Below are 25,901 nucleotides of genomic sequence, written 5' to 3' on the forward strand. Positions count from 1 at the left end.
CTCGCTCTCTCTCTGCTTGCTCTGCAGGGCCTTTGCCAGGAGACAGCAGCAGCTGACTGCCATGAAGGTGATCCAGAGGAACTGTTCTGCCTACCTCAAACTCAGGAACTGGCAGTGGTGGAGACTCTTCACCAAGGTACACATTATACTTATGCTAATGTTGTTCCTATACAATGCTACTCGACTCAGCCAAACCCCCGGGGAATACTGGCGTATAACTGCCTTTCTCTTCTCCTCTGAACTGTCCCCCTCCCCAGGTGAAGCCCCTGCTGCAGGTGAGCAGGCAGGAGGAGGAGATGCAGGCCAAGGATGATGAGTTGAGCAAGGTGAAGGAGAGGCAGGAGTATGCTGAGATACAGCTGCAGGAGATGGAGGTCAAACAGCACCAGGTAAGATGGAGGCCCTCCATCACTGAAACAGCCCTGAAGTGACATGTTGATTTTATAATGAAACAATAATTGCTCAAGCTAACTTGAAAATGCATTCATGAACCCGTAACACCATATTGTTTCTGTGTCCCCCAGTTGAGTGCCGAGAAGCAGGCCCTGCAGGAGCAGCTGCAGGCTGAGACAGAGTTGTGTGCCGAGGCTGAGGAGATGAGAGCCCGTCTGGCCGCTAAGAAGCAGGAGCTGGAGGAGATCCTTCATGACCTGGAGGCCAGAGTGGAGGAGGAGGAGGAGAGAGCCACACATCTGCAGACAGAGAAGAAGAAGATGCAGCAGAACATCACGGTGAGGACACACACAAACCAACACACACTTTGTGTGCAGCATGGCAGGTACACACTGTACTAACTCTTTCCCCTCGTGTGTGTAGGACCTGGAGCAGCAGTTGGATGAGGAGGAGGCTGCCAGGCAGAGGCTGCAGCTGGAGAAGGTGACCACAGACTCCAAGCTGAAGAAGATTGAGGAGGACGTCATGGTTCTTGAAGACCAGAACAACAAACTCATGAAGGTCCGTATACAACCAATGGGCAGACAGGTGTGTGGATGGATACAATTATGTTGTGAACTCCTGGTTGTGTGTGTCCCACAGGAGAAAAAGCTAATGGAGGAGCGTATCTCTGAGTTCACCTCTAACCTGACTGAGGAGGAGGAGAAGTCCAAGAGCCTTCAGAAACTCAAGAACAAACACGAGGCCATGATCACTGACCTAGAGGGTAGGTGGAGCACACACACTATGTTGACCAAGTTGCTCTTATTTCCTCAACACGTTCTCCTTCTCTATTAGACCGCCTGCGCAGGGAGGAGAAGGGGCGTCAGGAGCTGGAGAAGAACCGGCGTAAGCTGGAGGGAGATTCTACTGATCTCCTTGACCAGATAGCTGAGCTGCAGGCCCAGATCGCTGAGCTCCGTGCCCAGCTGGCCAAGAAGGAGGAGGAGCTGCAGGCAGCCCTGGCCAGGTGGATCTCTACAAGATCTCTGCAATCACATACATGCATACATAGTGGCTTTAGTGTGATCACTCTGTAAATTGTATTTTTGTGGCATAATGAATGTTAGAACTCCCATTTTCCCTCTCCTCCCCTCAGGATTGAGGAGGAGGCAGCCCAGAAGAACTTGGCCCAAAAGAAGATCCGGGAGATGGAAGCCCAGCTCTCTGAGCTGCAGGAGGACCTGGAGCTAGAGAGGGCCGCACGCACCAAGGCTGAGAAGAACCGCAGGGACCTGGGAGAGGAGCTGGAGGCCCTCAAGACTGAGCTGGAGGACACACTTGACTCAACCGCTGCCCAGCAAGAGCTCAGGTACTGACACCCGGAGGAGATCAGTTACGTAGTCGGCTACTGTGTTTCAATGAAACTGGTTTATTGTGAAATAAGATGCTATTTAGATGCCTTCATGTTGACCTTCTAGAAAAATTATTTCATGAGTTGACAGTTCTCAGACTCTCAAATTGCTTTATTTTCCTTGTTTCCCAGTATTTAGCTTAGCGCACAATCTGACAATTTCCAATTCCCTCTTTCCTTCATTTCTCTACTTCTGTCTGTCAGGACAAAGCGTGAGACTGAGGTGAACCAGCTGAAGAAGGTTCTAGAGGATGAAGCCAAGGTCCACGAGCAGCAGGTGGTGGAGATGAGACTGAAACATAGCCAGGCCTTTGACGAGCTCAACGAGCAACTGGAGCAGGCCAAGCGAGTGAGTTATTTATACATACACACACACACACACACACACCCTCAAGAATTCCTGTGTATTACAGCATCTGTACATGCACTGACCCCTGGCGTTCTGCCCTCCCCTAACAGAACAAGGTGTCGGTGGACAAGACTAAGCAGGCCCTGGAGAGTGAGCGTAACGAGCTGGCCATTGAGCTGCAGACCCTGATGCAGGGGAAGGGGGACTCTGAGCACCGCAGGAAGAAGGCTGAGGGCCAGGTCCAAGAGCTACAGGTCAAACACGGAGAGAGTGAGCGCCAGAGGATTGAGCTGGCAGAGAGAGTGGCCAAGATGCAGGTACAGTACTATTAATCTCCTTTCAGGTATGATTTGGAGCATATGGCCTGTACACTAGCTGGAAGGCCAATGTTGATGACTATTTTGGTTCTTGTGTTCCTCCCCAGGCTGAGTTGGAGACTGTCAATGGCTTGCTCAGTGAGGTGGAGGGTAAGTCCATCAAAGCGTCCAAGGACTGCTCTTCTGTGGAGTCTCAGCTGCAGGATGTGCAGGTATAGTACTCCATAGACAACAGATCCAAGTATTCAATATTACACTAGTTTTGTCATGGTTGTAAAAGCTCAGTCATTAAGCTGCTATAACTGTGCCGTTCTTTCTCTTCTATCTACAGGAGCTGCTCCAGGAGGAGACTCGTCAGAAGCTGTCCATGGGCACTCGTCTGCGTCAGCTGGAGGATGAACAGAACACTCTGAGAGAACAGCTGGAGGAGGAGGAGGAGGGCAAGAGGAATGTGGAGAAGCAGCTGCTCACCGTGCAGGCTCAGGTATACACACTTACAGCAACATACACCTTAAAATTGGATTGATGCAAATGTGCTATTAGAACGTTTTTGTTCAACACATCACTAGAACCATAAACTGCACCACAGAATGTTTGAGTGACAAGCGGTGTCCTCCTATAGCTGGCAGAGATTAAGAAGAAGTCTGAGCAGGAGGCGGACTGTCTGGAGAGCGCGGAGGAGGGGAAGAAGAGGCTGCAGAGGGACCTGGAGGGGCTCGGCCAGCGGATGGAGGAGAAGTGCAGTGCCTTTGAGAAACTGGACAAGACCAAGACTCGTCTGCAGCAGGAGCTGGACGACATGGTGGTGGACCAGGACCACCTCAGACAGATCGTAACCAATCTGGAGAAGAAGCAGAAGAAGTTCGACCAGGTTAGTTGTAACACTAGCTAGGTTTCCATCCAATTTGTGACAGATTTTCATGCAAATATTCAAAACTCTGCATAAAAACAATATGCATTTTACCAGCAGAGATGTTTCCCTCAAATTGACTTGTTGTGAATCAAAGGCTGTACGTGATGACGTAGTGCACACAAAAATACCTTTTGTGGGTAAATTCCCATGTGATATGTTAAATGGGTTTTCCTAATTTTTGGGGGGGGATGTTCTACAACGAATGTGTCCGCTCTAGCCTTGATACGGGCGCTTTAGCCAACAGCTCGCCGATGCAGTGCGGGTAAGCTACCTTCAAAAGGTTATTGACAGTTAAGATTTTTATTTGTTAAACGGCAGCCAAGCATCGACCATGTCACCAGAATAAGGCCCTCAATATTATTGGAAAGGAGCATCAAGCTCATTACTATGTACTTTCACCACCCTGTGAAATTCATCCCAACTTACTTCATCTAAACTAGTCAACTGCTTTCCCGAGTCGTAGTGGGAGGACCACACGTCATCGCCTTACTCCAAGTTTACTTTGATATGATGGTTACTATATCAATATTTGTGCATAAAGGCATTTCACCATTTATCGCATAATTAATTTTAGACACAAAAAGATCACATCTTGTCTAGTGTATTTTGAGTTGTCGACAGATTTGCTGTTTCCATCAGGCCTGTCACTTTTTCCCTTTTTTTAAAAATGATTTTCCTTATACCAGACATGTACTTGACTCGCTTAAAGGTGCTAGGAAACCTGGTTACTGTCCACAATTCACTCAAACTGGGGGGTAAACTACTTGGAAGGGTTGATTCTGAAGATCCATAACTATTAGGGAAAAATCTGGGTCTTGAAGTGTAGTATGACATTCCTCAATTTTACTTCTAGATGCTGGCTGAGGAGAAGACCATCTCATGCCGCTATGCTGAGGAGAGGGACAAGGCTGAGGCTGAGGCCAGGGAAAAGGAGACCCGGGCCCTGGCTCTGACCCGTGAGCTGGAATCCCTCATTGACATGAAGGACGAGATGGACCGCGCCAACAAGCTGCTCCGTGCTGAGATGGAGGACCTGGTCTCCTCCAAGGATGACGTTGGCAAGAGTGTAAGACAGCCTAGTGTCAATTTTTTTTTTTTTGGGGGTTGTTCTAGGTAGAAATCAATTCAAATCCTCTGTTTTCATACTGGTCCCAAAGTCCTATTTCTCATCACAATCTCCACTGTTCGCCTTCAGGTACATGAGCTGGAGAAGTCCAAGCGTGGCATGGAGCAGCAGCTGGAGGAGATGAGAACTCAGCTGGAGGAGCTGGAGGACGAGCTCCAGGCCACGGAGGACGCCAAGCTGCGTCTGGAGGTCAACATGCAGGCCATGAAGGCCCAGTACGAGAGAGACCTGGCAGGACGAGATGAGATGGGCGAGGAGAAGAAGAGACAGCTGATCAAACAGGTACACTAGTAGCTACAGGTGTAACTTTGTAGGTAGTGGTTTCTTACTGTGTTATGTCCATTGCATGATGGGACATGTAGTCCAGTGATTGAAAGCTTGAATCGCTCTGGTCCTCAGGTGCGGGAGATGGAGTTGGAGTTGGAGGATGAGAGGAAGCAGCGCTCTGTTGCCGTGGCAGCCCGTAAGAAGCTGGAGCTGGACCTGAAGGAGCTGGAGGCAGCCATCGACATGGCCAACAAGAACCGTGATGAGGCCCTCAAACAGCTTAAGAAGCTCCAGGTAACAACCAATTACATTATCACCAGCTTCTGACTATAGTTTTTATACCATGACTACATTCTACTCTAATCAAGATGCATGCAGATGGTGAATAGTTTGCTTGAAATATGCTTTGAACCTCTCCCTCTCCACCAGGCCCAGATGAAGGAGCTTCTGAGGGAGCTGGAGGACACTCGTATGTCCAGAGATGAGATCATGGCCCAGGCCAAGGAGAACGAGAAGAAGCTCAAGAGCATGGAGGCCGACATGATCCAGATGACCGAGGTCAGTCTGCGCTGCTGCCCCTCACCTAAGCATCTCACACTAGTCTCTCGTTTTATTCTCAACTAACACCTCGTCCTCCCAAACAATACAAAACCTACTACTAGGTCTTTATACATTTTACTGTGAAACTATTTGCACTTAACTCAAACTTTTTTGCACAAATCCTCCACTGAAATCATGATTAATGTGGAAAGTTATGAGAACTTATCTCAAGTTAGGATTTGTCCCACGCACACACTTTGGTTCTGCCACACTCCATCCCCCCAGGAGCTGGCTTCTGCAGAGCGTGTGAAGAGACAGGCCCAGCAAGAGCGAGACGAGCTGCAGGATGAGATCAACAACCAGGCCGCCAAGAAGTAGGAACCATTTTCAAAAGCTTTCATAACCTACTGTTTATCTCTGCTTCTAATGACCCAAATGTCTATCCCTTGTTCTTCTCTCCCATCTTTCTTTCCCACCTTTCCTCTTCCCCTCAGTGCTCTGATTGCGGAGGAGAAAAGGAGACTGGAGGCTCGTATTGCACAGCTAGAGGAGGAGCTGGAGGAGGAGCAGTGTAACACTGAGCTGGTCAACGATAGGCTGAAGAGAGCTCTGCTGCAGGTAGGACAGCCAAGGACAGCAAATGACTTTCATTCCCCATGTGTACAGACTGGGATAGTGTACTTCTAATGATAAGGTGAGTCAGGCAGTTTAACCCCCTGTCTCTGTCAGACTGACCAGATGACTGTGGAGCTGACGGCAGAGCGCAGTACCTCCCAGCGCCTGGAGGGGGCCCGCTCCCAGCTGGAGCGCCAGAACAAGGAGCTGAAGCTGAAGCTGCAGGAGCTGGAGGGAACCGTGAAGTCCAAGTACAAGGCCACTATTGCCGCCCTGGAGGCCAAGATCGCCCAGCTGGAGGAGCAGGTGGACATCGAGACCAGGTGAGTGGGTCTGAGCCTGACCTTAGACCACCTGCATCCTCATTCAGAACCCACATCTCATGTGCTCTCCATAATGCATAAAATTACCGAAATTGCAGCATGGGTGAGATCAGATGGTGAAAATCCCACAAGCCATGGAGAAGTTAAGTAGACATTTCAGCCTGTCCATGTGACCCAAATGTATGTTTCCACAGGGAGAGGCAGCAGGCGTCCAAGCTGGTGCGCCGCACAGAGAAGAAGCTAAAGGAGGTCGTCCTCGCGGTGGACGACGAGAGACGCAACACAGAGCAGTACAAAGACCAGGTCAGGACTCAAACAAGTTTCAACACAAGCCCAACAGCTTTACACCAGTAAACTTAGTCTCTATTTTGAATGTATGTGAATGATTTTAATGGAGTACATTTATATAAAGCTTTCACACTAGATCTCTTTGTACTTTACATTGTCTTGGATCTCACCCTATCCACCACCTATATGTAGCATCCACCTTGGTACTTGATGCTAATGCTTGTGTGTGTACACAGTCGGACAAGCTGAACTCTCGTATGAAGCAGTTGAAGAGGCAGCTTGAGGAGTCTGAGGAGGAGGCCCAGAGAGCCAACGCCAACCGCAGGAAACTGCAAAGGGAGCTGGAGGACGCCACTGAGTCAGCCGACGCCATGAACCGTGAGGTTAGCACCCTCAAGAGCAAGCTCAGGTATGTACACATCACCCAAGCGGACTAAATGCTGATGTACTGAACTCTGTTGTAAATGAAGCCGTCTGTACTAGCACCCTACACAGCATACTTGCATTTACAATGTATGTATCAAACTCATTCCCTCTGCTACATTACTGATCATGTATCCTCAGAGGGCCTCCATGGTATGTGCTGTGCCTCTGTCACGATCTCTCTGCCCTAATCACTGATCTCTACCGTCTCTGTTCCAGGCGTGGGGACCTCCCCTTCACCATGCGCCGCATTGTCAGTCGCGCAGGCATTGAGAGCGACGAGGAGAGCGAGCCCAAGAGCGAGACCCCCGAGCCCAAGACTGAATGAACAGCCAGTGTTCCCTGCTGTCCATAGGATGGAACGGCAACAGTCATACACAACACACACAAACCCACACATACCACAAAGTACACTTAGAGGGACACAAACATCATGATACTGTATGATTTAGAGGTAGTAAATATACTTCGCAGCCAGACCTCATTCTCTCTTTAATAAGAGACTTGACAATCTCTGTACACTTGTATTCCATATAAGCCAATACAACAGTACTTCAGACTATTGCCATACTGACATAACTCCTATGAACTTGTGGGCCAAATTTATTTTCTCTTGCTTCATTCTCTGGGAAAAAAAATTAAAATGAATGATATTTTTGTAAGGAAACATTCCATTAGAAATAATCCTGTTTTGGGGATCTTTTTCTAACTGAAGCAAGAACGAACGAAAGAAATATAAATGAAGAAGGATTACTCGAGGGGACCAAAGTAATATCGCAATCTATAGATTTGTATTTTATGCTATAGTTTTTATAATGGTTAAGTATGAAAGTACTACACGTCTATGGCTCTTGCTCGCTCTCACCTCAGTTTATAATGGAGGTTTATGTGCTCAATTGTACCGTATTAATTTAGCTGCGTATAGTACTTAAAACATGAATATGCTGTTGGGCTTAAGAAAACGATACAACTATAGACACACATGAAGCACACACAGAATTGGAGAATTTGATTTGTGCCAAATTGTCTTATTTTTGCACTGAGATTTAGGACTCTGAATTAGAAATGATAGTCAACTGCATTTGTGCATTAAATGAAGACATTGATAGACAGCAGATGCACCTCAAACAAGAAGACTAATTCAGAGAAACTGCAGGCTCCTGCAGGCTCTGTATTCATGCCAACACACACTAAAGCCTCTCAGTCAAATTCTACTGTTCAAGGTTGTTTTTTCCTGGATCCAGGTATTGATTTTTTTAAATGTGCATTTCTTTACTATCAATGTTTTTATTGATGCGCAGGGTGATGGTTACGGGGTGGTGGGGTACTTTATTACTCACGAACGCTGTATTCTCAGAGCACTGCTTTGCAGGGTATAGGGGTGGTGGGGTCCTTTATTACTCACGAACGCTGTATTCTCAGAGCACTGCTTTGCAGGGTATAGGGGTGGTGGGGTCCTTTATTACTCACGAACGCTGTATTCTCAGAGCACTGCTTTGCAGGGTATAGGGGTGGTGGGGTCCTTTATTACTCACGAACGCTGTATTCTCAGAGCACTGCTTTGCAGGGTATAGGGGTGGTGGGGTCCTTTATTACTCACGAACGCTGTATTCTCAGAGCACTGCTTTGCAGGGTATAGGGGTGGTGGGGTCCTTTATTACTCACGAACGCTGTATTCTCAGAGCTCTGCTTTGCAGGGTATAGGGGTGGTTGAACAGAATAAAGCATGTTGGGATGAGTGGGACGTTGTTACATTCTGCAGCGCTGTAGTCTTAACACATCACATGATATCCTGATCTTTACTCTGACAGAAAGATTGGGAAGATGACTCCCTGTTGAAATGCCTGGCCAGGTGTTTATCCCATGTATTTAAGGGATGGGGTGATGTAGATGAGTGAATGTGCTTTAGGTCTGGGTGAACTGACCCCTGCAGGCTGTGCTCAGGGTTGCCTTTTTTGCTCACACTGCTGGGAAGTGAGAGGAATTTGTTATTAATGATGGATAACAGACAAAGGATCACTCTCTCTCGCACTTGGAAGCAAAAGAGAAAATAAATCTCAATTTTGTACCGTCATTTTCTCTGCAGCTCTAAAATGAAATCTTGAGTTGTGTATTTGTTGGTATTATTGCAATAAAGATGGCTTTCTAAACTGCAACCATTGACTCCTGAGAATTTTTGTCCATAAAGGGGCAGCAGTTACTACCCCCCCCCCCAAAAACAATTGTACCTTGGCTGCATTTATTTTACATATTGCTTCTTAATTAAAGAAAACAACTTACAAATTCCCTATGAGCTTAGTTCAAAGTAAATGTCAACAAATGGCCTCGAAACATGGTTAATGTTATCATGGCTGGTTAGTCCTTGCATCCCTAGCTTTGTCTATGAATTTGAGTGGTTACATTACTCCAGCCCCATCCCTCATCTGTTTACTGAAACGGGCTGGGATTTCGAGTTAAAATGTGTCTACTGCTGATTGCCGCTTTAAACTGGCAATACACTAGACTAGCTGATCTAATATTGTCCTGTAGTCTATTTTTTTTAGTAACGTGATCTCAGACATGACCACAAGAGGACAGTCTTGACTCTGAAAAAAATCCCAGTTGCAATGGTTCCCCAGGACAAACGGCATAACGAAGCAAGTCTCAACCGGTTTAAACAGAATATTGCACACTGATGGACAGATTTGGGTGAGAACTGAATGTCGTTTGTATATTGTGTTAATTCAACGGCCTATTGTAAGCTACACTATTTCAGCGAATGGCCCTTACATTGTTTAATCAAATAATTACAGATGCCTGTTTCTGTTGATTACATCTTTTGTCCATTCTCCAGTTCAATGCTTTGCTCTATACATTTATAAATGTGAGTTCCTATTCTCATTATGCACGTTTTGTAACAAACTTGTCTTCGGGTTTTGTTCTCATTCTAATTAATTTAAATTGTATTAGACGTACGATTTTCGGTATAAATGTGTTGGACTGGGAAACGCTTCTGACAACTATCCTGTTCATGATTGTTAGGGTTTTGTATTAGAGCTTACTATTAGTTGATTCTGGTCATTTAAAATTGGAAACTCAGAGCTCATGTTTCCAAGTCAGAGTTTCCTAGTGCCGACTAGCACGAGAACGAGGCCTAAATAACTGCGTGGGAATCCTGAGATTCATATAGCTCCAAAGAAGATCACTGTAGGCCTCTGTTTAACATGATTGAAAATTATCTAGTGTGAGACCTGCGATAAATGTTGCTCATATTAATATAAATATTTTTTAATTACCTTGAATGTTAGTCGACATGTACATTAGAGGTTTACACGGGAGTGCAAATTCATTCCTGTCCGTCTTTCCTGTCCTGATTCTGCAACAGTTCTATAACCCCGGATCATCATCACTCCTATTCCAGTTCCGTGCTAAGTTTTGGCTGAATGAGTTTGCACCTAGTCATTTGGCGATGTCTGTGTTACATTAACAATAGTCATTCATTGTATTAATCTGTTTCAATGTATGTAATGTGTGCTGAGTCACTTGACTCAATCACAAAATCAGTCACATAGATGTATGCCGATTGAGATGTCTGTCTGTACCCATTTAAAGTAATGTCTTGAAATGACAGAACATATTCCATAAAAAATGTATATCAAGATTTAAGGGTCTGGAGTCTGGACACATTAAAAACAGTCCTGGACTAAAAGGCACTTTCAAACTTAATTTGTCCTCCTGTGCCTCCTCAAAAAGTACTGAGAGCATGAGGCTTCAGGGCCCCCCTCCACATATTACACACATGTTCACACCACACACAGAGACATATACACATACTCACACAGATGTGCACACACACACTCATGAGAAACATGTGCAGTGTGATCAGGGTGTATGTGCTGGGTGGTGATCTTTTGATTAGTTAATAAGTAACTGTGTGTCTTAAATGGGAACCATAGTGTGTGTCAGGTGATTCCTACATTGGGTCTGTGCTGTGGTGAGTGCCCCAACCCCTCGGTGGATCAATCAGAGGCAGCGCAGCTCTCCAGTATCTGCTGTAAGGGACACATTGTATCAACATTGCAAAACACCAGTGCTTTAAGTTACAGCCTGTAACATTCTATATCAGTTTTGAAAGGTTATTCTGTCTGTTATGTAATGGATTGTGCAGCTGAAATGCCCATTCTTGAAATCTTCACTTGTAATCTCTTGTGCAGGAGCGTTTGGAAAAGTTGAATGGACAGGGGGAGAGTAAGGACTGAGAAAGTGATTAAAAAAGAGGAAAAGACTAAAGAGGATTTTGATCATACAAGGGCAACATTATTGGATTGGAATTTATTCTCAACTTTCAAAATAACCATGGAACTGTCTCTGGTGAGTGGGATTTTTTATAGATAATTTAGTATTTGATCCATAATGAAAGTCTGAAGGACAATAATTCTAGAGTAACTTCAGTGACGGTTGTACATGTACTGTACTGTGAATAGCTGAGTATGTTTTCTTGATGTGGTTATAATATTTAATTGGGTTATAATAAAATCAAATCAAATCAAATTTTATTTGTCACATACACATGGTTAGCAGATGTTAATGCGAGTGTAGCGAAATGCTTGTGCTTCTAGTTCCGACAATGCAGTAATAACGAGCAAGTAATCTAACTAACAATTCCAAAAAAAACTACTGTCATACACAGTGTAAGGGGATAAAGAATATGTACATAAGGATATATGAATGAGTGATGGTACAGAGCAGCATAGGCAAGATACAGTAGATGATATCGAGTACAGTGTATACATATGAGATAAGTATGTAAACCAAGTGGCATAGTTAAAGTGGCTAGTGATACATGTATTACATAAGGATGCAGTCGATATCCCAGTTAAGATTTCACATGCATTTTATGTCAGGCTGTGATTTTGGATCAGGGTCACCCAGGACTACTTTCTCAATCCAGCCCCTATGTTAATCACATTACCATTCTGTGACATAGTTGATTGACCCAGTTGTCCTTACCCCTCGTCTAACCTGATGGGAGTTTCAGTACACTTTCATACTATGCACTTTCTCAGGCTGTTCTATAATATTCAATGTTTTCAAGTTCACTATTGTCCTCTGCCCTGAAGTAGGTCAGACTCCGGTGTGCCACCTTAAATCTTCATAGACATGCCAAACAAGTGAGCAAGGCTTTGCCAAGCCTCCCCTGTGCCAACACTGCCATTGGTCAGCAAGCACTGTTGGTGGGCTGTTGCCATAGTACCCTCATTAAGGGAGGGGCAGGGACATGTTGAGAAAGTGTGGGTTTCAAGTCCCAGTGAAAGAGTACAGGTTGTCAATGTTACATCACAGTACAGGAACTACCATTCATTTACCAGAGCTGAGGACATTGAAATGTACTAGAATTCATGCCCAGTGATAAGGAAATAAAAGCACTTTTACACTAGTTCTAGAGCAGCACATACCCTAAGAACATTCACTCTAGAATATAAACCGTGATAAGTTTTATGGAAGCCAGAACATACAAAAACATGCATGCGCTCATACACACACACACTGACATTTACAATGTATGACGCATGGCATTTTGCAGAGATGTGCATTAGCTGGAAGCAGAAAGATGAGGGGTAGAGTAGGAGAAGCAGCATTGAGAGGTTGTGCGTGAGAGAGAGTGGAAACATACGCCAGTGGATTAAGCTGCTTTGTGAAGAGAAACTGAGGAAAGCTTATAGAGAAGTGAAGAGAGGGATGGAGGCTTTTGCCCTGACAACCCACCACAGTTCATAACAGCTTAGCCAGAGAGGGGAAGAAAACGGACAAATGCAGGAAAAACAGGATCAGCCACTGAAAAGTAGCCCGGGGAAGGTAGGGATGTGTGCTGTAGGAGGGATGTGTGTGTTGTTTTGTATATTCTGTGTGTGGCTTCTTATTTTTTTTGTCTGTAATGACAGCATGTGAAAATTGGAGTGACTGGGTATGGTGTATATGATGCTTTTTCTGCAGCCATCTAGTTCTTTGTTGATATTTGTGTTGGCAGATTGTTTAAAGAACTAAGCATGCCAATTATGATAATGCATTATAACACATACTTGATGTAGGGTGACACTTGCAGGGAGGGGAATAGTGTGCGTGTTCATGGGTTGGTGCATCTTAGTTTTTCAATGGAGAGTCCTTGCCCTTTTGCCTGCTCTCTTTGTGGTCCCATGTTAATTTACACACAATTTTTCAATCATTGCTTTGTGTTGGAATCACTCATATTCTTGAGTCTGAATGTTTGTATTTACTACTTGTGTGGGTATTTATGTGATGTGCATTACTGTAGCGGGTGTATGTGCATTTGTCCTATTTCCCAGGACCCACTCTGCCTGGTGCTTTCCATCTTAAACAATCATAAGTCCCATCATGCTTTGGGCTCTCGCTGAAGAGCACTCTACCATGACTGGTGTGTGATCGGTGTTATCACTCTCCCTTCCTCCCCTTTCTGCTCGTCTTTCCCTTCAGGGTCACCCGGCTCTCAAAGCCTTTATGTGTGGCTCTCTCAGTGGAACATGCTCCACCCTGCTCTTCCAGCCTCTGGACCTGGTCAAGACCCGCCTGCAGACCCTTCACAGCAACATGCAGCCTGGGTGAGTAGCCTTCAGCTGGCTCAGTCAACACCTCTACAGCATAGTCCACACTTCCACATAGTAATCAGGTGAGGTTACGTTTGTAGTAAGATTTCTGGCTCTAGATTACAGTCTTGTCCTAGACCATGAGACCAACTAGCATTGCATTACTCTATTGACTTGCCTCATTGACTAAGCAATATTGTAGATCTGAACATTGAGAGTCCAAAGAGTCATAAAACTCATGCTGGTTCCACATGGCCTGTATGCTAGTACCAACTCAATGTCACGTCAGCTATTTTGAAATGAAGCGTAGTTGCAAGACACTTAAAAATAACTTTTAGGTCGTTTCATAGGACGTGTTAATATGGCTTTCTCTCTCTCTTACGCTCTTTTAGTTCAGCAAGAGTGGGGATGGTGACTGTGTTCTTAAGTGTTGTACGGACAGAGAAGCTCATAGGACTTTGGAAAGGGGTCTCACCAGTAAGTTGGCCCCTCTTTATGATCAGTAATATAAATAGAAACACATATATTGTGTTGAATCTGTGGGTTGAGTATATGACTCTGACAGTATGTCTGCTCTGCTTCCTCCTCCAGTCGTTTGTGAGGACCATCCCTGGCGTAGGGATCTACTTCAGCACCTACTACTCTCTGAAGCAGCACTACTTCCTGGAGCAGGGCCCCGGGGCCATGGAGTCTGTGCTGCTGGGAGCTGGGGCCAGGACTGTGGCAGGGGTCTGCATGCTACCTGTCACTGTCCTTAAGACTCGCTTTGAGGTATGTTCAGGTAGAGAGACTGGGGGAGGGGCCAGAAGGAAAAGATAAATACTTTTCTATATACTGTATGATTACAGTAACTACATGAGTACTGTTTAATGTGTGGGTGTTTACTGTAGTGTCTGTTGTTGTTTCAGAGTGGCAGGTATAACTACGTGAGCGTGGCGGGGGCTTTGCGCAGTGTGTGTCAAACAGAGGGACCCAGAGCTCTGTTCTCAGGGCTGACCGCCACCCTCCTCAGAGATGCTCCCTTCTCAGGCCTCTATGTCATGTTCTACAGCCAGGGCAAGAACACTCTGCCACAGGGTCAGTATCAGAACACCACACTAATGCTCAACACTAGTATTTGTTTCACTAGTGTGCGATCACTTTGAAGTGTCAGTATGGGGACGCCGATGACATAAACATGGAGCAGTAGTATTGGTTACACTAGAAGCCACATTTGATAACTTTGACGTATCTGTCTCAATGTGAATTGTTTGGTGTGGAGTGGAATTTATAGTGTCTCTCTGTTTCTTCCTCCCAGAGATAAGCACGTCTCCCTACGCGGCCCTGGCTAACTTCAGCTGTGGGATTCTGGCCGGGGTCCTGGCTTCCCTAGTCACCCAGCCAGCTGACGTGGTCAAAACCCATGTCCAAGTCAGCCCACATCTGTACAGGAGGACTGCAGACGCTGTGCGATACATTTACAATGTAACTGTCTCTCTGGGTGTTTTATTGAATACAGTGTTGTTACTATGCTTAGGGCAATAGCACTGTTATAATATACTGATGTTGTTCTTATATGGGTCAGGCTAAACTGTTGTCTGTATGTGTTTATATGCTGACCTTATATGCTGACCTCTAGCCTGCACACAGTGTCACACTATGTAATAAAACATCAGGGTTGATTTATTGTAGTTGACATGTGCCATTCTTTCTCTCCGTCTCTCAGGAGCACGGGTTTCAAGGGTTCTTCCGGGGTGGGGTGCCACGTTCTCTGAGGAGGACCATGATTGCTGCCATGGCATGGACGGTGTATGAACAGATGATGGCCCGCATGGGGCTCAAGTCCTGAGGAGGGATGACAAAAAAGAGGGATGACAAGAACAAGGGATGACAAGTCCTGAAGAGAGAGAATGAAATGTGGACCGAGGAAGAAAGTGAAAGTCAATTCACCGAGGACAAACCAGTACAGTGAGGAGTGCCCTGGAAGGCACTGCTGTGTTTGTGTCTTAAGACTGCCTAGTTGTGAGAGTGTGCCAATGGACTTCTTCACTGACATACAGTATTCTGCCATAGCATTATTAACACATTGCAAAAATATGATACCTCAAGGACTGGTATCCATACTTTGACAGAAAGATGAGGACTAGTAGTTTTATTAAAATGTCTGTATATTTGAATGGATTGCAATAGTTTTGCATTGCACAATATTGTCTGTCGTCATTGTATGTGAGGCTACACCAAACAAGACTTTCATTTATTATTCTACTGGGCTGCTTTCAAAATTCCATATTGCACTATAAGTCGTAAGATATTGTTGGTCCCTAACTAGCCACTGTACTCCCAGCCACACTGACTGTTTAAGCTACTCTAGGCTTTAGATATATATCCCACTGTAGAATTCTACAATGTTAGGTACCTGTTTTCTCTAGACTTTAGCACAACTTGTATCTGCTTGTCTTTAAATTGAAGGTAAAGAACACTAATTGCTTAACATACTGATCCTTAGCTGGAAATGTACTTTAACCACTTCCGTAATCTAAAACCCTGGAGTGTCTCATGCCACAGTGAGTCTGCCTGCCTCCCTTTGTGCCAAACTAATGCCACTGTTCTAAGATATTATTCTGGTAGAGATGTTGTAACATATAATAAGCTTTGCTTGCTGTCCATTTGAGCTGTACATTTGATTTGCCTTAGAAGGGTATTATAATTGTTCATGTTTTCATATTTGATATAATTTATTACTGTTTATTGTAATGGTGAATAATTATGCAGGTGTGTTGAAGATAACTTTTTTTTAAATGTAAAAAATGTATTTAAAAAAACATACAATTATATAAGAATACAACATGAGTCCGCTAATATTCATTATATAAGGCATTTGCTTTGTGTCTGTCATGTATCCCTTTACACCTCTTTTTCTCCATGTCCTTTTCCCTTTCTCTCTCCACACTGTGAAACAACAGAAAGTGACATGACGTTAGTGCCTTGGCGAACCTTTCCACCACTGCAACCCATGTGCCCTCAGAAGGAAATGAAATGACACCTGATATACTGAATCCTGGCTGAGGCGGTGGTTAGGGGGTCACTGTGAGAGAGACAGGCTGACACGCAGGCAGCTCAGCTTAGTCCAGATACATGTTCCACCAATCCCCTACTTATATGGCCCATAAATCCCATGACAGTTGGTCTCTGAGTGTTAATAAGTACACCTACAACCCAACATTGCCCTCGTTTTTCAACGAGGTCATATAAAAAGCCCACACAGTACTTGAGAGCAGCGAATGTTTCTAGTACATGGGTCATTCTCAGTATCAACATTAGTACGGCATTACTGGAGGTTGCTTTTATTTTCATTTCACCTTATACACAGCCATTATACCTACCAACAGTAATAGCAGTGCATGATGATAATATGCTTATCACAGAGCTGTCAGACATAAGACTGGGAGAAGGGGGCAGGGTTGTGACATCAAAGGGATAGTTAATGATAAGGAGAGTGAAAGGCAAGAGCCAAGCCAAAGTAAGGCATTAGGGCTATACTGATCTAAACCAGTTTTCTTCTTGACAATGTCTCTATTTGATTCTTTTTTCATCTAGACACTTTGTACATTAAAACCATGTTATTAGCTAAGTATGCCATTTTGTTATTAGCTAAGTATGAGTCATATTTAATTGTTTGTGCATTACATGTCTAACTCATTACGTAAAACAAACACTGTTAACCTATTGGAAACTTGTGCAACTTTGTGGTTATTTTTTTAGCTTAATGACATGACACCCAGTTCCAACGCAATCAGCTATTCTCATCAGAAACCTTATATCAAGGACTGCAGTGTGCATGTGTCACAGTGGCCTTTGCTTTCAAAGTTAGATAGTGTACACTGACATATGAAGTGAGTTTGACACAGATTAGGAGTTTATTGAGGTCGTAGATGACGTGTGTAAACTTGCTGTGGAGAATACCTAGGTGGTTGCTACTTAAAGTCCCCAGGACATTCACAGTATTAGGCAAGACTGCCTTTTCTTGTGCACCAGACGCATGGAATAATCTAAAATCCATGCTTCATCTAGATATGTTAGTGCCACTGAATGAATTTAAAATATGGGAGACTTGTTACAGAGGAGTGTAAATGCTTTTTTTTAGGCTGGATCATGTTGTATTGTATTGCTGTATGTTTTAATTATGTAATGTATTGATTGTTTTGCTGCCTTCTTGGCCAGGTTTCCATTGAAAAAGAGACTCTGGGTCTCAGTGGGCTTTTCCTGGTTAAATAAAATTTTAAAAATAGATGCACTGCAAATACATTAAGATTGAGCCACTGAAAGGACTTTGAGAACACCCCATTAACTTAATTATCCTTTTTAAGTGGCCTATTCAATAAGTCATAAAAGCTTATTTTTTATTCACTCAGTCACATAACCCCACTTCCCGCAATAACATGTCATACCCTGTACATGTCATACCCATACCCCATACACCTGTAATTACCCCATGACCTTGACATTGGTCAAAACATTGAAATGATATTTTCCAGCACCCATCCCAAGAGGTCCTGAGGCAAGTTGGCATTTTTGAAATTGATCTATTCTTATACAAAAAAATGAATTGGAAAACATATTGCAAAATCACTATGTACATATTGTGATACCTTCACCTGGAACTCCGTATCTCTAGCAAATAAAGTTGCAACACAGGCCACTCTAACCGGGAAGTCAACGTCTCCCCATTGTCTTAATATGGTCTTTCCATCGCATTGTCTTAATATGGGCTCATTGTCCGACCTCCAGTTACCGGTTTCACCCAAACCATACGCTGCTACTCTGTGCTGCTAGTGCGCTGGAGTGTTTGCGCCATCTAGTGAATTAAATATCCAATTAGACAGTTATAGTTCCAGTCAGCGAAACAACCAATCGTGTGCTTTGAAATTTGAGTATATATTTGGCGTAATTTCCTTTAGTCTTCCTCTTTGGCGCGCGTGGTACATGTTTTGCGTTGTTTCGTGGTGAGTTTTAAGTTACATTTCACGCTTTTTTAGATGTCAAACATCACTTAAATAGACGAAGTAATCAGTGACCATGTCCAGAATGTTTCACATTAGTCTATCTAGATGTTTGAATTTGAAAGCTTTCAAGTCATATAAAGCCAACACTAACATGTCGAGTAGACACGTGCCTGACATGCTGTTTAGCGCACTGTGTCCTGCCAAGTACACTAGCCAGGCCATTTAACGCGTAGATGGACCTATCAACTACAATGTCTGGGACTGGAATAATTGTTGAATACTATATATATATATATATATATATATATATCTCTCTATCTCTCTCTCTTTTGACTCCTGGTTCCTCTTTTTTTTTCCGGCACTCAAGGCAGGGAAAGTGGTCAAGATGTCCGGAAATCTAGATGTCCTTCAAATGAAGGAGGAGGATGTGCTTAAGTTCTTGGCTGCAGGAACCCATCTGGGAGGAACTAACACAGACTTTCAGATGGAGCACTACACCTACAAGAGAAAGAGTGATGGTGAGTGGTAGGTGGTCCTGAACACCCAAAACACTACTTGGAACAAAACAACTTGTAGTTGTATAAGCCAGTGGTCAACCCACCCTGGTTGTGGAGGGATACTGTCTATGCAGGCTGCTGTTCTAGCACAAGCATGCCTGATTTGGATTTTTGGGCTTGGTTTCTCTATAGTACTTTGATGTCGGCTTATGTCTAAAGGGCTTTATAAATACATTTGATTGATATTCAAGGTCTTGATGAATAGTTGAAATTGATGTCTGTTTCAATGCTGGGCTGTAACAACAAATGCTTCTGTCCCCTTCAGCTCACAGAACTAGAGTTGATCACTGATTCTTTCTCTCACTAGATGGAGCACATTTGGGCAGGGTAAACTGGACACAGATCTGGGTGTACTGACTGCCCCTTGTCCTCAGGTGTGTACATCATCAACCTGAGGAAGACCTGGGAGAAGCTACTGCTGGCAGCCCGTGCCATTGTTGCCATTGAGAACCCAGCTGACGTCTGCGTCATCTCCTCCAGGAACACTGGACAGGTACAGCTCCAACTAGCAGCGTAGTGGACACGGTGAATAATTAATGGAACTGAATACTTGCCATATGTGTTTACCCATCAATTAGACATGTTTCTGTAGATGTGGCTGCATGCGTGCACACGAAGCCTTGCACCGACGTCTGTGTGCAGGTGTCGGAAGTTTGCTAGATGATTGGGCCCGGTTTACGTCAACAAATAAAAGGTTATCTGTCATGTGAGCCGAATACAACCGGTTCATTAGGCCTTACAGTGAAATGCTTGCTTAGAGGCCCTAACCAACAGTGCAATTTAAGTAAAAAATAGGTGCACAATAAATAAGTTAAGGAACTAAAAAGACGGTGAATAATAACAGTAGCGAGGCTGTATACAGGCACTGGTTATTCGTGCTAATTGAGGTAGTAGGTATGGTTAAAGTGACGATACATATAAACTTAACATGCGTACAATGTTTGTATGAACATTAGATTCAACAACTGAGACCTAAACTGAACAGGTTCCACAGACATGTGACTAACAAATGGAATAATGTGTCCCTGAACAAAGGGGTGGGGGGTCTAAAGTAACAGTCAGTATCTGGTGTGGCCACCAGCTGCAATAAGTACCGCAGTGCATCTCCTCATGGACTACACCAGATTTTCCAGTTCTTGCTGTGAGATGCTACCCCACTCTTCCACCAAGGCCTCTGCAAGTTCCTGGACATTTCTGGGGGGAATGACCTTAGCCCCCAACTTCCAATCCAACAGGTTCCAGACGTCCTCAATGGGGTTGAGATCCGGGCTCTTTGCTGGCCATGGCAGAACACTGACATTACTGCTCGTTCTGTGCGTGATTTCCTGCAAGACAGGATGGCTGGTGGCATTGTCATGCTGTAGGGTCATGTCAGGATGAGCCTGCAGGAAGGGTACCACATGAGGGAGGAGGATGTCTTCCCTCTAACGCACAGCATTGAGATTGTCTGCAATGATGACAAGCTCAGTCCGATGAAGCTGTGACACACTGCCCCAGACCATGACGGACCCTCCACCTCCAAATCGATCCCGCACTCTTTGCCAGTCTTGTCTGGTCCAGCGATGGTGGGTTTGTGCCCATAGGCGACGTCGTTGCCGGTGATGTCTGGTGAGGACCTGCCTTACAACAGGCCTACAAGCCCTCAGTCCAGCCTCGCTCAGCCTATTGCGGACCGTCTGAGCACTGATGGAGGGATTGTGCGTTCTTGGTGTAACTCGGGCAGTTGTTGCTATCCTGTACCTGTCCCGCAGGTGGGATGTACAGATCCTGTGCAGGTGTTACACATGGTCTGCCACTGCGAGGATGATCAGCTGTCCGTGCGGTCTCCCTGTAGCGCTGTCTTAGGTGTCTCAGTACGGCCATTGCAATTTATTGCCCTGGCCACATCTGCAGTCCTCATGCCTCCTTGCAGCATGCTTAAGGCACGGGAACCTGGGCATATTTCTTTTGGTGTTTTTTTAGTCAGAATGGCCTCTTAAGTGTCCCAAGTTTTCATAACTGACCTTAATTGCCTAATGTCTGTAAACTGTTAGTGTCTTAATGACCGCTCTACAGGGGCATGTTCATTAATTGTTTATGGTTCAATGAACAAGCATGGGAAACAGTCTTTACCTTTTACATTGAAGATCTGAAGTTATTTGGATTTTATGAATTCTTTGAAAGACAGGGCCCTGAAAAAGCGATGTTTCTTTTTTGATAAGTTTATGATAAACAGAGTAGTGTAAGAGGGGTTGGTGGGTGGCTGGAAAAAATGCAGATAGTCCGGATAGCCAATGTGTGGGGGCACCGGTTAGTCGGGTTAGTTGAGGTAGTATGTAGGTATGGTTTAAAGTGACTATGCATATATGATAAACAGAGTGGCAGCAGTGTGAAAGAGGTTCGGCAGGGGGATTGCAAATAGTCCAGGTAACCATTTGATTACCTGTTCAGGAGTCTTATGGCTTTGGGGTTAAAAGCTGTTGAGAAGCCTTTTGTTCCTAGACTTGGTGCTCAGGTACCGCTTGCGGTAGTGACCAGTCTGACTGGGGTAGGTGGGGTCTTTGACAATTTTTGGGGCCTTCCTCTGACACCACCTGGTATAGAGGTCCTGGATGGCAGGAAGCTTGGCCCCAGTGATGTACTGGGCCGTACGCACTACCCTCTGTAGTGCCTTGTGGTCGGAGGCCGTGCAGTTGCTGTACCAGGCAGTGACGCAACCAGTCAGGATGCTCTCTATGTCAAATAAAATTGATTTATATAGCCCTTCGTACATCAGCTGATATCTCAAAGTGCTGTACAGAAACCCAGCCTAAAACTCCAAACCGCAAGCAATGCAGGTGTAGAAGCACGGTGGCTAGGAAAAACTCCCTAGAAAGGCCAAAGCCTGGTTCCCCTCTAGGTTTCTTCCCAGGTTATGTGGGGTGGCCAGTCCTCTTCTGGCTGTGCCCGGTGGAGATTATAACAGAACATGGCCAAGATGTTCAAATGTTCATAAATGACCAGCATGGTCCAATAATAATAAGGCAGAACAGTTGAAACTGGAGCAGCAGCACGGTCAGGTGGACTGGGGACAGCAAGGAGTCCTCATGTCAGGTAGTCCTGGGGCATGGTCCTAGGGCTCAGGTCCTCAGAGAGAAAGAAAGAGGGAAGGAGAGAATTATCGAACGCACACTTAGATTCACACAGGACACCGAATAGGACAGGAGAAGTACTCCAGATATAACAAACTGGGAAGAAAACATGTCAAATGTAACAAAATCCAGATGTAACATTGGTAGGGCTTCCGCACAATGATTTTCGTTTGATAGTTACCTGAGCCGTTTCAATTCTGCATGCTGTCTCATGCTACTTGCCTTTAGATTCCAAGGGCAGTGATGGGTGTTACACATGCTGTCTGCAGCTTGGTCGCTAATAACCTTTCATATACGTTTTTGTAGAGAGCTGTGCTGAAGTTTGCCTCGGCCACTGGTGCCACCACCTTCCACGGTCGTTTCACCCCCGGAACCTTCACCAATCAAATCCAGGCTGCCTTCAGGGAGCCCCGCCTCCTAATTGTAACGGACCCTCGTGCTGACCACCAGCCCCTGACTGAAGCCTCTTACGTCAACATCCCCACCATTGCCCTGTGCAACACTGACTCCCCACTCCGATATGTCGACATCGCCATCCCCTGCAACAACAAGGTTAGACTGCTTTGCCCTCATACACTTAACACCTACGTGAGTTTACTGGTTGTTTGTCTTACACACCGTTAGAGCCCGGCGCAGTCCTGTCAGTGCGGTGCTGGGTGTAGGATGTGTGCTACAGAAACGCAGTGCCTCTTTTCTCCCCTTGCTCCATCCGTGTGTAAGATGGAGGGGAATTTGGTATAGGCCTTGCTACATATTTCTGTAAAAGACAGGTGTTCTAGTCTCACTGGTGCAGTTGGTCATGGTCTGAACTGTGCTCCAGGGTCACCACTCTGTGGGTCTGATGTGGTGGATGCTGTCCAGGGAGGTGCTGAGGATGCGGGGCACCATCTCCAGGGAGCACCCCTGGGAGGTCATGCCTGATCTCTATTTCTACAGGGACCCTGAGGAGGTAAGAAGCAGGCCTTTTAGACACTTACTTAAACCATTATACACCAAATTTACTCGTAGGGCAAGCTTACCTTCTCAACAGTAATGGATCTTGTATGTTCTGTTTGTGTTAGCCTGACAACTCATTGTTTTCCCTGGCAGATTGAGAAGGAGGAGCAGGCTGAGGCTGAGAAAGCTATTGGAAAGGAGGAGTTCCAGGGAGAGTGGACTGCTCCAGCAGCTGAGTTCACCCAGCCTGAGGTGGCTGACTGGTCTGAGGGAGTGGCTGTGCCCTCAGTCCCCATCCAGCAGTTCTCTGCGGGTAAGGATAGTGAAGATGTGGTATCTGGTTCCACTATGCTGTGACTTGGTTTTAGGTTCTTGATTGATGCACTTGGCAGCATTTTCGAAGTCTAATTGAGTTGGATGTAAATGACTCTTGGTACGTCAGGACCTATCAAATGTGTTTGTCTGAAAGGTCTCATGTTTAATTGTAATCCTAATTGAGTTTCCGCTTGACTTTCAGCTGCTGCTCTTGCCAAGCCAGCTGCTGAGGGGTTCACTGGTGAGTGTTGTGAGCTTAACATCAGCCTCCCTCTAATTGATTCGCCATAATTGTCATCAGTCGGCTTGCTTGATTAACCTACTCAAATATATCAAATTAGTGATTGTTGGTCATGTATTTGCACATCTTTAACATTTTCTCTCTTGCAGAGGACTGGAGTTCCCAGCCAGCCACTGAGGATTGGTCAGCTGCCCCTATTGCCCAGGTCTCTGAATGGGGTGGGGAGACTGCTACTTGGTCCTAAGCGATGGTGGCCTAATGTTTGACAGTACACTAAATAGCTTTTTTGGTGTACAAACTGACCCCTGACAATTTAAACACTACAGTGTAGTAGGCAAGTGACCTTAACAGCAATACTACATGAATATTAGCACAACTGTTATGCTTACACTTCACATTGAAAGAACTTACTAACATTTAATTAGACTGTTGCCATATGTTGAGCCCTCTTAATGCTGACAAAAGGGGTAAAGCTCTTTAATTACACTGTTGGATGATTTAGCAACTTTGGGCACTTTGGCCCTGTAAGCGTTCGGAAATTAAAACTTACTGAAACACCATTTACCAGTTGCCTGGTTTGTCAAGAAATAATATCTCTGGTTGTAATTGTACTATTCAGGAATATATTTCTCAGACCACTGTAGACAAATTTAATTTCCATGTCATTAAACATCAATTTTAGTTGCAAATTAAATACAATTTAAAATACTTAGACATTTGTACATGAACTTGTGTATTATGAAGTTGTTTTTAGGGTTTTCATAACTCAACATGCCTGAATGTATAAATTTGCCTTTGTGACAGCTGAAAATGATGAGAAATAAGATATTTCGGCCCAACATTATAATTGATTTTCCAATCTAAAACAAATTCTACTCAATTACATCATATAGGTGAGGTGGAGATGACATCACACTGTTAAACAAAGGAGCTGATGGTCCATGCTCAACGAAGTAGGCCAGTGTTTTTGAGAGATGGGCCCAGATTGCAGAGGGGTCATTCACATAGAGCTCAGTGAGCAAAGTGAAATGCCTGGATTTCATTGAATTTACACAGGTAATTCTCTACAAAGTCAATATGCACAATTGCCTCTTTCTGCAGTTTAAAAAAAAAAAATCTTGAGTATTGGTGTCAAATGTTGTACACTTGTTTCCCCAACTTTTTTCAAGCCTTTGAAGAAGTTATCCAGTAGAGTGCAGTGCGCCACCTTTTTCTTTTACTGACAAATGTACAGGGACTTTGTTTTCTTCCCCCCCCCATCTTTGTTTTCCACTCAAACCACCATGTCTTTTCACCAGCATTAAAGGCAGATATTTTATTTGGTTGGCAAAGGGAGCACTCTTCAGGTTCTCACAGCACAAAGACTCAAGCTGCAGCTGATCACTTTATTGTAGTTTTTCCACCATGAACTAGAGGTTGGTGTGGGTTTTGCAGAGATGTGTCCTTATCATGGACTGTTGGCTTGACAACCCAAAAAGGAAGTGTTTTACAGAATTCCTAGGACATTTTAATCTCTGAATAGTCCCTCTTAAAATTCTGATGGTTCTGAATTATGCCATTTAAGAGCTTCTGCTGGTTCCTTGTATCCTCTGTCCTTGTTGCTTCTACTGTTCATAGAATCTAGTGATGTTCTAATTGCCTTTGTTCTAATTCTGTTACATTGCTTTTTCCTGTCGTATTGAAGACTTGTTGGCCTGTGAATTTGCCCTCATTGCTTTTGCTGACAATCCAAATTCACTGTGCAGCTTTTCCGTGGCCATCCTTTTTCAGGATGTTGCTTCTAAGCATTTTTGAAGCCACTTGTTTGTCCTCGGCACTGCACATGTTTTGGTACTTTTGCTTAAACTCTGCAATAATGACATTTTGATACAAAATCCTCAAGTTATTCAGAGTTCACTTCATTTGCAGTTTTGTATTTGGGGAATATTGTCTCCATTTTCATCATTTGATTATACTTTTTTTTTGTATTTTTCAGCTAAACTTTATCAAGTTTGACATTTGTCATGCAAAGATCCCAATGTTTTTGAGCGACCTCTTCCAACCTTTTTCCTTCCAGCAAGTATTCGACTTCTCCCTGTTGCAGACAATGAGGAAGGGGTATCAGGGGCAGGTAAGTTAGGGGCATGTATTTTGCCCTCTGGCTGCAAGTCATCTGGTGACTGGTGTGTTCCCTGATAGGTAGGTCTTTAACTGCTATTCTGTTGGTTGCATTTCCATGGCCTTTCCTTGCTT

General features: G+C 44.6%; 3 protein-coding genes across 7 annotated transcripts in view; all 3 read left to right on the forward strand.

Annotated features, from left to right (window-relative positions):
• Positions 1-9,103, forward strand: part of LOC112258853 (myosin-9-like) — a 32,572-nt gene extending 23,469 nt beyond the window's left edge. For both annotated transcript variants that reach the window (XM_042327587.1, XM_042327588.1), the window contains 22 exons: positions 28-136; positions 258-389; positions 525-731; positions 817-954; positions 1,036-1,159; positions 1,231-1,402; positions 1,532-1,744; positions 1,991-2,135; positions 2,246-2,452; positions 2,560-2,664; positions 2,784-2,936; positions 3,075-3,323; positions 4,219-4,431; positions 4,561-4,773; positions 4,891-5,052; positions 5,188-5,316; positions 5,584-5,672; positions 5,793-5,916; positions 6,028-6,236; positions 6,431-6,539; positions 6,761-6,933; positions 7,167-9,103. In XM_042327587.1, coding sequence (XP_042183521.1) covers positions 28-136; positions 258-389; positions 525-731; positions 817-954; positions 1,036-1,159; positions 1,231-1,402; positions 1,532-1,744; positions 1,991-2,135; positions 2,246-2,452; positions 2,560-2,664; positions 2,784-2,936; positions 3,075-3,323; positions 4,219-4,431; positions 4,561-4,773; positions 4,891-5,052; positions 5,188-5,316; positions 5,584-5,672; positions 5,793-5,916; positions 6,028-6,236; positions 6,431-6,539; positions 6,761-6,933; positions 7,167-7,275 — 3,484 coding nt within the window. In that variant the 3' untranslated portion in view covers positions 7,276-9,103. The remainder of the gene's footprint in view (positions 1-27; positions 137-257; positions 390-524; positions 732-816; positions 955-1,035; positions 1,160-1,230; positions 1,403-1,531; positions 1,745-1,990; positions 2,136-2,245; positions 2,453-2,559; positions 2,665-2,783; positions 2,937-3,074; positions 3,324-4,218; positions 4,432-4,560; positions 4,774-4,890; positions 5,053-5,187; positions 5,317-5,583; positions 5,673-5,792; positions 5,917-6,027; positions 6,237-6,430; positions 6,540-6,760; positions 6,934-7,166) is intronic.
• A 435-nt stretch (positions 9,104-9,538) lies between these two features.
• LOC112258852 (mitochondrial glycine transporter B) lies at positions 9,539-16,357 on the forward strand. Of its 4 annotated transcripts, XM_042327610.1 has the most exons (9): positions 9,582-9,635; positions 10,883-10,980; positions 11,141-11,297; positions 13,419-13,543; positions 13,921-14,005; positions 14,120-14,299; positions 14,437-14,605; positions 14,826-14,992; positions 15,234-16,357. In XM_042327610.1, exons 3-9 carry the CDS (start codon positions 11,160-11,162, stop codon positions 15,354-15,356), a joined length of 987 nt encoding a protein of 328 aa, XP_042183544.1. In that variant the 5' UTR covers positions 9,582-9,635; positions 10,883-10,980; positions 11,141-11,159; the 3' UTR covers positions 15,357-16,357. The 4 variants fall into 4 exon arrangements, with proteins under 4 accessions (XP_024289244.1, XP_042183544.1, XP_024289243.1 ...); XM_024433476.2 differs by lacking the exon at positions 10,883-10,980 and having other exon boundaries at positions 9,539-9,635; XM_024433475.2 differs by lacking the exons at positions 9,582-9,635; positions 10,883-10,980 and having other exon boundaries at positions 10,991-11,297.
• A 2,000-nt stretch (positions 16,358-18,357) lies between these two features.
• LOC112258855 (40S ribosomal protein SA) lies at positions 18,358-24,229 on the forward strand. The gene is made up of 8 exons (XM_024433478.2): positions 18,358-18,510; positions 18,878-19,028; positions 19,442-19,560; positions 22,484-22,729; positions 22,998-23,126; positions 23,267-23,426; positions 23,631-23,669; positions 23,819-24,229. Exons 2-8 carry the CDS (start codon positions 18,896-18,898, stop codon positions 23,911-23,913), a joined length of 921 nt encoding a protein of 306 aa, XP_024289246.1. The 5' UTR covers positions 18,358-18,510; positions 18,878-18,895; the 3' UTR covers positions 23,914-24,229.
• Positions 24,230-25,901: the final 1,672 nt, after the last annotated feature.

Source organism: Oncorhynchus tshawytscha, linkage group LG09 (genome assembly GCF_018296145.1).
Source record: "Oncorhynchus tshawytscha isolate Ot180627B linkage group LG09, Otsh_v2.0, whole genome shotgun sequence".
Classification (NCBI taxonomy): Eukaryota; Metazoa; Chordata; class Actinopteri; order Salmoniformes; family Salmonidae; genus Oncorhynchus; species Oncorhynchus tshawytscha.

Bases quoted from the DNA above. Each gene is read 5' to 3' on its own strand.
- LOC112258852 (XM_024433476.2), top strand. From the start codon at position 11,160: ATGGACAGGGGGAGAGTAAGGACTGAGAAAGTGATTAAAAAAGAGGAA. The intron at 14,606-14,825 runs GTCAGTATCAGA...TCTTCCTCCCAG, and splicing joins CAAGAACACTCTGCCACAGG to AGATAAGCACGTCTCCCTAC. The intron at 14,993-15,233 runs GTAACTGTCTCT...TCCGTCTCTCAG, and splicing joins CTGTGCGATACATTTACAAT to GAGCACGGGTTTCAAGGGTT.
- LOC112258855 (XM_024433478.2), top strand. From the start codon at position 18,896: ATGTCCGGAAATCTAGATGTCCTTCAAATGAAGGAGGAGGATGTGCTT. The intron at 22,730-22,997 runs GTTAGACTGCTT...ACTGTGCTCCAG, and splicing joins CCATCCCCTGCAACAACAAG to GGTCACCACTCTGTGGGTCT. The intron at 23,127-23,266 runs GTAAGAAGCAGG...TTTCCCTGGCAG, and splicing joins TCTACAGGGACCCTGAGGAG to ATTGAGAAGGAGGAGCAGGC.